This window comes from Poromitra crassiceps (genome assembly GCF_964638095.1).
Source record: "Poromitra crassiceps genome assembly, chromosome: 21".
Lineage (NCBI taxonomy): Eukaryota > Metazoa > Chordata > Actinopteri > Beryciformes > Melamphaidae > Poromitra > Poromitra crassiceps.
Genome location: NC_139638.1, coordinates 8,240,089 through 8,251,568, shown reverse-complemented (window position 1 = coordinate 8,251,568; position 11,480 = coordinate 8,240,089). Strand labels below are relative to the sequence as shown.

General features: G+C 42.9%; 1 protein-coding gene across 1 annotated transcript in view; it reads right to left on the bottom strand.

Annotated features, from left to right (window-relative positions):
- Positions 1-274: 274 nt before the first annotated feature.
- LOC310795548 (uncharacterized protein) overlaps positions 275-11,480 on the bottom strand; it is a 54,578-nt gene continuing 43,372 nt past the window's right edge. Inside the window, exons 4-6 of the mRNA XM_083657615.1 lie at positions 4,342-4,426; positions 3,046-3,186; positions 275-2,771 (exon numbers count right to left, since the gene is read on the bottom strand). Of these exons, the coding sequence (XP_083513741.1) occupies positions 2,482-2,771; positions 3,046-3,186; positions 4,342-4,426 (516 nt within the window). The 3' untranslated portion in view covers positions 275-2,481. The remainder of the gene's footprint in view (positions 2,772-3,045; positions 3,187-4,341; positions 4,427-11,480) is intronic.

The following is an 11,480-nucleotide window of genomic DNA, read 5'->3' as shown; positions in this document are numbered from 1 at the left end:
CCAGGTACATCGAGTATATACTGTAGGTTGACACAATTGTGGTGTGTGTGTGTGTGTGTGTGTGTGTGTGTGTGTGTGCGTGCGTGCGTGTGTGTGTGTGTGTGTGTGTGTGTGTGTGTGTGTGCTCTTTGCTGACTGTCTTCAGTTCCACCCGATCTGACGGTTGTCACCAGATCGGGTGTCAGTTCACAAGTGTAAAATAATCCATAATAAATCCTTTATTTTAAAGTGATAAACTAATGCTTAAAGAAATGTAGCTCATTTAATCTTTAATCAGAATCCTTTAATTGGTAAATATATTTGCACATACAAGGAATTTAGCTGAGTGGTTGTTTTGTTAAAAGAAAGAATAAAACACAATTTAACAGACTAAAAACAGCACATAAAGAAACAGTGGATATATATCAAACAATTTATAGAAAGTATACAATAAACAAATAGAAACAGTGGATATATAAAACAATGTATCGAAAGTATACAACAAACAAAATAAACAGGAATAAAATACAGTCTGATACAAATCTGGTCATGGAAATGTGAAACTATGGAAAAGTTGAAAAACTATTTTCAGACCCGGGTATTATCTGGCCAGGGTGCCAGATGCGGCCCTAATGATGGTTCTGCCTGGCCTGGGAGGTCTAAGACAAACCACACTATTTACTTAGCTAGACAAATCAAATGAGATGACCTAAATTGGCTTTTATTTTGAAACACTTGTCTGTCAAGAGTGTGTTACGACATTACAGAAAAGAAAACAAAAGCCCCCCCGACAACAATCTGGGTTTCTCATGTGGCACTCCAAGAAAAATATTTGCACACCACAGCTATAATCATTGCCATCCTTCCTAAAAGTGTGCAAGTGCAATATCTGCCTGCTGTCTGTCTCTCGGTTTCAATTTTTGTGAAGAAAAGGTAGAGCATGCACATCTACAATAAGGCAGGTAGTGGACAAATAAGGCAAATAACTAGAAAAATAAGTAGAGTCCGCACACTGAAATTTTCAGGCTCCTGGTCAGTTTCCTGAGGAGTTTTCAGGCTCCTGGTCAGTTTCCTGAGGAGCCTGAAAATTTCAGTGTGCGGACTGTACTTAATTTTCTTTCAATTTTTGTCCCAGTGATGATGTCACAATCTCTCATCAGTGTTGTCATCTGTGACATCATTATTGACCAAAATCATCTTATGACATCACTGATGATGTCATAGGCACTGATGATGTCATAGGCATTGTGACATCATCAGTGATGTCATAGGCATTGTGACATAATCAATGACAGTGATGTCATCAGTGATTTCGAATTTGAGCAATAAGCCGTTTTCCCACATGCGCTTTGTACCGCAAAATGACCGGAACGTGGTGTAATGCCTGCATGTGAGAAAGGCGCTGTGCCGGTATAAGCGCGACCCCGTCGTCCCCGACATTTCACCACTTTCGACCTAGTCAGAAGAGCGGTATGCTCTTAAGGGGACGCAAGTGGAAACGGTTCCAGTCATTTTCCGCGACAGCGGTCCTTCAATCATGGGCGAGGAGTAGCCTACACACGTTGCTTAATGTTCCAGCGGGCATAATCTAATCATTCGCGCACATTAAAGCAAACTGGCGAAATGATCTTGTGATAGCCTAATAAGAGCAGTGTCAGCTTGCTGATTTCCGAAGGCAACCCCGGACACATCAAACGAAGCCAGTCTGCTTTCTCTACATACATACAAGCGTTGAGCAGCTTGCAAGCCTTTCTCGCTGTGTCTGTCCTGTGGCTGCTGCTCTCGAGCAGAGAGGGGAGGGGGAAATCGGCTGTGTTGATTACGCTGGCGGCTTGACGCTGCTCTTAAGTCAAACGAGTGTGATTTATTGTGTGACAACTGACAAGCGAACTTATTTCGAGTTTTGCCGACCCCCCAAATAAGCTCCCCCCTCCCCCCGCCCCCCCAACATACAGGAAAATTCGCTGATAGATTCCCACATGCGCGAGCAGAAGTGTGAAGGGAAATGTCCGATATTGACTTACAGGTAATTTTCCGGTACGCATGTGGGAAAACGGCTATAGGGAAACAGTGGATGGATAAATCCAGAGGGAGGCGCTAATGCAACAAAAAGGATGCCAACTGCCACAAAACACCACAGGTGAAGAAAAAGCATGCTAATAGAGCAGGCGATTGTGCACTGCGCAGCACACGAGGCCATGCAGCAGCTGAGCTGCGGGCGAGGCCGCGCAGCCGGCGAGCTGCGTGGGGTGAGCCCGCGCTGCAGGCAAACCTTTGGTTTCGGCCCCGTATCTACTATATCTACTAAATACTTTTAAGTGGTTCCGAGTTTTAAAGCTGCACTAGGCTTTTGATTTGATTTCACATAGTTACACTTTATTTATTTATTTATAAAAAATATTGTATTCTATTTAAATCAGAAAGCTGCAACAGAAAATAGCATCCCATGTCCACAGTGTGTAGGGTTTAAGGGTGAGCTGAGATATATTTTTAAAGTGAAATTTACAAAGTGTAGAGCAGGAAGCCGCTGAAGGTGGAGTGGCAGCCGCTACCGTATAAGATTGTGTTCCCTGATTTGAGTTTCATGTAAACCCTGTTTCCAGTGTACAGCTCCAACACCAGAGTGTTGGAGAAGGAGACCTCGGGGATGTTCTTGGTGGCTGGCCCGTCGTTCGAAATCTGCCGCTGGTCGTTCCAGAAGAGCTCCACTCCCGTCCTTGTGTCTGGGGTTTTGTAGCCAGAGGCGGTGAAGCTGAAGTAGTAGACTCCCCTCACCGGTGCTGTGAAGACGCCTGCAGCAGAAAGTCCAAAATAAAAGTCTCCATGAACTGAACTCCCATTCCTGTTCCTTCCAGGAGAACAGTGTGTCTTCAAAGCAATATTCCACTTAGTTTCAACATGGGGCTTATTATGAAAAGCAGAGTATATTCTGCTCACCAACATCAGATGCAGCTGGACCAGTTTCAACCTTCACATTTTTACTTCCCATGCATTTCAAATAAAACTGACGTTTAACACAAGGTTAGGTGTGTGTGTGTGTGTGTGTGTGTGTGTTGGGTCACTTACCTGTATTGGAGTTGTATCCCTGTCCAGTGTTGGTGAAGACGTAATTGTAGATCAGCATTGTGTCGCCACTGAAGGGTCCCCTTGCCCCCATTCCACCTTGCAGACCTGTCAGAGCAGTGGAGAACGCCACCTTCCGGATGGCTGTGTGTGTGTGTGTGGGGGTGGGGTGGGTGGGGGGGGGGGGGGGGGAAAGCACACAGTTAGAAATTAAAAAGTCATCTTTGTGTAGAATTGTTTTGTGTGTGTTTTTTAAATACAGGCGTTTGCCGGTTACGCGCATCGTTCAAAAGTTGGATATAACACATCGCGTATTTTCCTCGTATGAACTGAAAACCTTACTGCCTATAAAAACATTGTAAGTCACCTCGTCTGTCTTCAACAAGATAAGACTGTCTCATCATCGACATGGAGGATGATGGGAGAGATATGAGGATGATCATGTTGGAAATAGAAGCAACGTTTTCAGTGCTTTTGTGTTATCTCATGATATTTAGCCTTGACTTTGATCTAGAATGCTGACATGTTGTCAAACATACTTTTCAGCTCATCGTTTGCAAGTGTTGATGCCAAGTTGAAAGCTTTTTCTTTCTTTCTTTCTTACAGTCTCCGCCCCTCCGTGCTGTCATCCTCGTTAGGTCAGGTCTCCTTATCTCACCTATTCTGAACAAACTCTCAAGCCACGTTTCCAATAGTGTGTGTGTGTGTGTTGTGTGTGTGTTGTGCATGTATGTGTGGGTGTGTGTGTGTTGTGTGCGCAGGGCTGAGGAAAGGTGCAGGCTGGCAAACCTAGTCTGCAAAGACAGACAAATAGCCTCTCTCTCTCTCTCTCTCTCTCTCTCTCTCTCTCTCTCTCTCTCTCTCTCTCTCTCTCTCTCTCTCTCTCTCTCTCTCTCCTCTCTCTCTCTCTCAGCCTGGCAGCAAATGCTTTGCGGGGCCGGCACCGGTCCGCGGCCCGGCGGTTAGGAACCACTGATTTACCAGGTTAAGCCACATGTTCAGTTTGGTTCCAGAAATGAGATCTCAATCATTTGAAAAACAAACGTGACATCTGATCTGACAAAATCACTTACGGCACAAAATGAAAACTAATTCTGATCCTTTTTAAAGATCAGCAGGTGATCAAATGACAGCTCTTTTGATCAATCCATCAAGCCCTATAACTTCAAATACCCCCTTAATGAAGTGCCCTCACACACACACACACACACACACACACACACACACACACACACACACACACACACACACACACACACACACACACACACACACACACACACACACACACACACTTACCTGCCAGTGTTCCCTCCAGCCTGGTGTTGACCCGGCTCAGGTCAGTCCTCAGCTGGCCCAGCTCCGCTCCACTGACACTGTTCACCTGAGACATTAATACAACTACTGTAAAGCAGTGGTTCTCAAACGTTCTCATGTCAAGGACCCCTAAACTGACACACATTAGACCACAGACCCCCATTAGATTTTGTTGCAGGGTTCCCCCTCTGATAATGATGAGATTTTTTCATTTAGATGTGTGTTTTGTTACATGCAGTGTATGAAACCCATGCCCAAAATAGTTGTGTTACATATAGATGGGATTATAGTGAAAATAAATTACTCTTCCTTATTTCTGGGGACCCCCTGGAGCCCCCTTAAGGACCCCGACGCCACTTTGAGAACCACTCTTGTTATGTAATTGAGTAGCTTTTTTGTGTAGCTACTTCTACTGTTTTTGTACTTTTTAAAAGCAGTAATTTTACCTTTAATTGTGTTTGGAGTAATGTACCATGCTACATTTTAAATCACTTTGTTACAGAGTAAAATACATCCAAAGTTTCCCCAAGTTTTCTATGAACTATGCACCAGAAAATGTCTAATCTATTGGCCCTGGTCCCGCTCAACCAGCCTGAGCCCGCCTCAGCACGACCGTGACCTGTAGCAAACAGCCCCGCTGCACCCAGACAGAGCCCAGCAGACTGCTGCTTACACGTTTATTCAGTTTATAGTCTCACTTTCCAGACTTCCCTCCCTTCCAGGAGGGACGTCACATGACTGTTCAGCTCTATTTTATTCACCTTATTCTTTGCCCATACAAGGACGCTTCTGCATGACGTCATTTTGTAATCGTCTTTCCGTTTTAGACACGGAAGTAGATTACGCCTACCGTAGTAATTTTTAGACTTGCCAAAAAGCTGTTTTCAAGCCAAAAAAAAAACACTGTTGTAAAGTTTTAATATTTTTTCGGATGAGAACATTCCAAATATGTGACCACTTTATCAGAATAACGCCTATTTGGAAATATTTAACGAGTAGCGAGGACTGAGCATGCTGGCTGTGCTGACCGGTCGGACTAGCTATCTGTCAAACCCTACTGTAGGCTACTGGCAGTGAGAAAACACTGTCAACGTGCTTTTGTAACTGATGTTAAATCGGGCCCGGTGCCACGAGGGGGCCTAAGGGGGCTTTGCCCCCTCAGTTCAATTTTCTGCCCCCTTAGCTTAGATTTAGATTTATATAGCGCCTTTCAAGGAACCCAAGGCGCTTCACAGAGCACAGAAAGATGATGAACACACATAGATGACAACAAAGAACAACAAAGAACAGGAAAGACTAGTTGTGGAAGGCTGTGTTGAACAGGTGAGTTTTGAGTAGAGTTTTGAAGGTAGCCAGTGATGCGGCATTGCGGATTTCGGCTGGGAGAGAGTTCCAAAGGGTGGGGGCCGCCACGCTGAAGGCTCTGGCCCCAAAGGTCCGCAGGCGGGAGTGGGGGATGGAGAGGAGACCCGAGTTGGAGGACCTCAGGTTTCGGGACGGGGTGTAGGGTTGCAGGAGGTCAGACAGGTACTGGGGGGCGAGGGCGTGGAGGGATTTGTAGGTGAGGAGATGGATTTTGTACAGGATACGGGACTTGACCGGGAGCCAGTGGAGGTGGATGAGGGTGGGAGTGATGTGCTGCCAGGGTTTGGTGCGGGTCAGAACCCTGGCAGCTGAGTTTTGTACATATTGAAGCCTGTCCAGGGTTTTGTTGGGAACCCCGAACAGGAGTCCGTTACAGTAGTCCAGGCGGGAGGTGATGAAGGCGTGTATGAGGGTTTCAGCAACGGAATCAGAGAGTGATGGCCGGAGTCGGGAGATGTTTCTGAGGTGGTAGAAGGCAGATTTGGTGATGGTTTTGATGTGGGAGTGGAAGGAGAGAGTGGAGTCGAGGATGACGCCCAGGTTACGGACTTCAGTGGATGGTGAGATGGAGCAGCCGTCTACGTCGAGGAGGAGATCTCCAGCCTTCCTGAGCAGTGCCGCCGGTGCCACAACCATGAGCTCGGTCTTTTTACTGTTGAGTTTCAGGAGATTTGATGACAACCAGGATTTGATTTCACGGAGGCAGTTGACAAGGGCCTGAGGGGGGAGGTGGGTGGATGGTTTTGTGGAGATGTATAACTGCGTGTCATCAGCATAGCAGTGAAAGTTTAGACCATGGTGGCGGATGATCTGGCCGAGGGGAAGCATGTAGGTGGTGAAGAGGGGAGGTCCAAGCACGGAGCCTTGAGGCACGCCGTGGTGTACTGGGGCAGGGGTGGAGGTGTGTTCATTTATTGTGACAAACTGTTGCCGGTTGGAGAGGTAGGAGGAGAACCAGGCGCCTGGTTCTCCTCCTGCCCCCTCACTAATCTATAAAGGCCAGTTAGGCAATTTTTGTACCTGACATGTTTCGGCTGCTGTTTCTGCAGTCTTCATCACATTTGATCAGTTTAAGTTGATGTAGGCTACCCCCTGTAAACATAGCTCTGTTGTTTCAGAATTGGCAGGGAAGCGCTATTTGCTGTGCTTTTGTTGTCACAAGGTGTCAGAGATGTAGCTATTTATTAAATTTGAACCTCACTGCATGTTGTAGTGATCATAACGTGATTAAAACAGACACACACACACACACACACACACACACACACACACACACACAGAGAGAGAGAGAAATCAGCTGCACGCAAGCACACAGCATGCCATGAGCAGAAAGATGGAGACAACGCATCTGATCACTTTATTTCTTTAATTTAATGAACCTGGCACTGACTGGCTATTATTTTGTTTATTTTTTTGTCGATTTTTGCAGCAATTGTTTATTCTATGACTTTTCATATAGACATATATGTTCAGAGTGCTCCAGACAGGTCCCGCATTTCAAGTTATGTAAAGCTCAGCTCTATTAATGCCTTAATCTGCTGCTGTGAAATAAATGTTTTATTTGATTTTGAATAGTAGTCTTTCTTGTGTTGTTATTGCGCTTTTCAGAGGTTATTATGGTTAAAAAGTCCAGAAATAGGCATAGCAGGTATATAACCTATGTTTTACGATATAAAAAAAAAATAAATGAAAAAAAAAAAATCAGCCCCCTCCCCAGTTATAACCGCCCCCTCAGTCATTTCATCCTGGCGCCGGCCCTGCGTTAAATGCCAACCGGGTACAGCCATCGGCAGGGCTGCGGGAAGTACGGGTGCTGCAGGTGCTGCTGCACCCCATAGTGGCGAGATGATTTTTTTTTTACAAAATTAATGTAATTAAAAATATTTTGCAGTGCACTATGTTCCTTTCTTGTTTGGGAATGTTTCGGGAAATGATTGCATTATTGATATACTGAAAATGTAGCCTATTTAAATAGAATTATCAACAATAACAATCAAGGAAGTTACATGCTTGTAGCAGGGGTGAAAGTGGATTGAAATTCTTGCTGGAACTACTACTCCAACATTCATCGCGTCATTGTTCTCCTCCCGCCCCAGCTTCATGCGTTCCTGAACACGCATATTTTTGACATCATGTAGTCTATAGCAAATTATTTATTTAATTATTTATTGTGCAAGTTAGTAGCCTACTTAATTAACCTGTATACAGTGTGGCATAATTGTGCTTCAAGTAAAACACTTGTCTAATCGTAAAGTAAAGGCGAAATGAATTATGCAAAGGACAAATAATATGAAAATGAATAAGCAAGAATATGAAAATGGATTAAAAAATGCACATTTTAAATTGCATTTTGCAAATCAGCATCAGTCTTCCATTTGTCAATTTAATTAATTTAATTTAAATGGCTCATTTATAAGCATTTTTATTAATAAGGTTTATAAATAGTTTTATCAAACAGCTCATTTAAAAGCATTTTTTTCTTCTAGAAGCCGTCTGGAAGGTGAATATGTAGCCTACAGTAACCTAAGTAAATTACTGAGAATTAGCCTACTGCTTGGATTAATAAAGCTTTTCATAATGCAGGAGACAGAGGGAAAAAAGCACATTAGATTGTGCACAGAAGAAATCCATGCAGTCAGCAGAGAAATCCTTATCCAAAGCAAAAGATTCCCACCAGGAATCAAAGAACAGACACCGAATTGGGCACTGGGTGGGCAGACAAGACAATCAAATGCCATCTTGAAAACATTCCTGAATGAACGATGAAGGACGTTTACGCATCGGAGGCGCCATGAAACCATGCGTAAAAGCTCTCTCTCTCTCTCTCTCTCTCTCTCTCTCTGCTTTCTTCTGCTATCCTCTTCCCCCGTTACGTCTAGCTTGACACAACAGCCCGTCCAATGTACCCGTCTGTAAACGGTGCAGCTGAGCTGATAAATGCCGACTTGATCAACGAGCAACAGGTTAGCGGATGTGATAGATAACCTCATTAGGCTACATTCCCAAAACGAGTGTTATTTTGTGACGAGCAAACTTTTAACGTCGGAGTTCGACAAGGAAATGCGATGCGAGGAGGGACGCGCTGCGCTGCAGTCATGGGCTGCAGTGCAGAGTACTATCCAGGCAGCATCAAGCCAGCGTAAACACAGCTGCTCACGTTCTAGACCGGATATTGCTCCCAGAATTATTTTACAGCGGGAGCCTCACAAAATTAAGGTGGATAGACAGCACGATTAAAACCACTGACAGGTCTAAAACACTTGGAACAATTTAGAAGCAATTTATGAGACAGACTATACTGTTGTTTATGCGACATAACGTCAGCCATGAATTTCCTTGGAAATTATGCAATCGTGATTGCTTCTGCACTCTGCAGCAATCGGCTTTTGATTGACAGGCAGCTGCATGTCTTCCCCCAACGGCGTTCAGGTTTTTTTTGTAACTTTATTTTTTAAGTTTTTTGTTGTAGCACAGACTGTTTACATCATGTTCCAACATTTCTCCACATGAGTGACAGTTTTACAAATGCAAACACACAGAATTAAAATAAAAAAACAAAAACAAAAAAAAACAGTAAACATTCAGGTCATCTTGATGGGTGTTACAGATCAATTCTTAGTTTTTTACTAGTTAGCTTTGTGTTGAGTTATGTTGTTCGGTTACTTGTTCCAATCAGTGTCAGAGAGAGAGAGAAGTATAGAGCAAAAGATGGAGAGAAAAAAGAATAATAAAATGGGATGAGACATATACATGTATATAATACATTCGATGTGAAAATACACATGGACCACACGAGCACAGACAAGGCTAAATGGGAATGGAAGCTCCTCCTACATTCATATGCGCCAACCATTTGGACCAGAACCCATCAAATGTATCCTTACTCAATCTTAGATAGAAGGTCAGTTTTTCCATCTCATATATTTCCTGTACAATTGCTATCCACTCTTTTTTTGTTGGTGGGTCCTGGTTTAGCCATTTTCTTGTTATTGTTTTTTTGCTGGCAACAAGAAGTATTTTGAGGAGGTATTTATCTTGGGAATTAAATTCGATTGGTATATTTCCCAGGTATATGGTGCCAAAACTGTCATCTATTTCAAAACCCAGTATTAATTTGATATCTGAGATTATTTTTAACCAGTAATCTTGGATTGCTGGGGATTTCCAAAATATGTGATAGTGATCAGCCATTGAATTATTGCATTTTCTCCAGCAATTACCGGATTCTGGTCTATCGTTCTGTAAATATTTTCTTCATGGAGTAATAAAAAATCTGATAAGGTTCTTCCATGAAAATTCTCTTCATTGGCCAGAGCTGGAGGTGGTGGATTGCATATCACACATGTTTAACCATTCGTCCTCTGTTATGGTTATTTCTGCTTCCTTTTCCCATTTAGCCTAGAGTAGAGTGATTCCTGGAAAGTTGTATATATGAGTACATTCTTGATACTAGTTTCTTGTGAGCATTGCCCTTATATGCATCTATAAAAATATTAACCAGATTCCCTTCAGCTTCCTCATTAATTTTTATATTTCTATTGAAATGAAATCTAAGCTGTAAATATCTATAGAAGTCTTCTTTTTCAAAGTTGTGGGTGTCAATAAAGTATTGGAAGCTCTCCAAATTTATGTTATCTGAAATCAAACAATATGATGTGATGCCCTTCCGAACCCATAGTTGAAACCTCTGATCCATCTGTGCTGGCAAAAAATCATTGTCATATGCCACCCATTTTAATAGACGTGCGTATCTCTCCAGTTTTAAATTTTTACACATTTTGAACCAAATATTAAGAGGTACCACAGTCCAATTGCTCAACCTGTCAGAATACATGGATCGAGCAGACTTCTCGCCTAACAAGAATTGAAGGGGGATATCTAATTGGCCCAATTCTATGTCTTTCCATTTAGCTTCGTATGTGTTGTTACACCAACAGACCAGGTATCGCAGCTGTGCCGCTTTATAGTAATCCTCCAGACATGGAAGAGACATACCTCCTTTTCCTTTTGGTAATTGTAATGTTTTAAAGCGCACCCTAGGTTTCTTTCCTCCCCATATGAATCTGGAAATCATTCGGTCCCATTCATTGAATTGTTTCAGTGGTATGTCTACAGGGAGGGACTGAAAGAAGAACAGTAGTCGTGGTAGGACGTTCATCTTTATAGTCCATGAGCTAAGACCCCAAAATTCACCAAATTAGCTCATTTGGGTGGGCAAATTCTAGTTGTGTTTTTTGACTTGCTGGACATCTCTAGTTCACATTTTAGCATGATAACCATTGCAGACTGGCAGCTTAGTGGTAGTTATCATGCATTGAATATACAGACCCCTAGAGCAGAAACCTGAGAATCGCGCCTAATGCATTTTCGGTATTAAGGGGCTTGGTGACTACTCAGGGTGCCTAAATCCATGCAATGTACATTTTTCCTTGTACCCAGATATCTACTATGTTAATATTAATTGATTCACCTTAAAATATGATATGTATGTCTCTGAATTTGATTAAAATCACAACATATTAATGAACCAAGTATCAAATTTTCCATTTCTGCTGTGTATCTAGTCACAGTAGAGTTAATGAGTAAGATCTACCTTTTGTTTGACACCAGATTTAAAATCCCACAGATCTTACCTTTCCTCGGGTACCAAATTTATGCCTGTAGCCCCTGTAGATTTGGAGATATCGTTATTTAATTGAGGGTATGTTGTTTTAGGCGGAATTTCAAAAAGCATGTTTGTGGGCTTAAGAGGATTT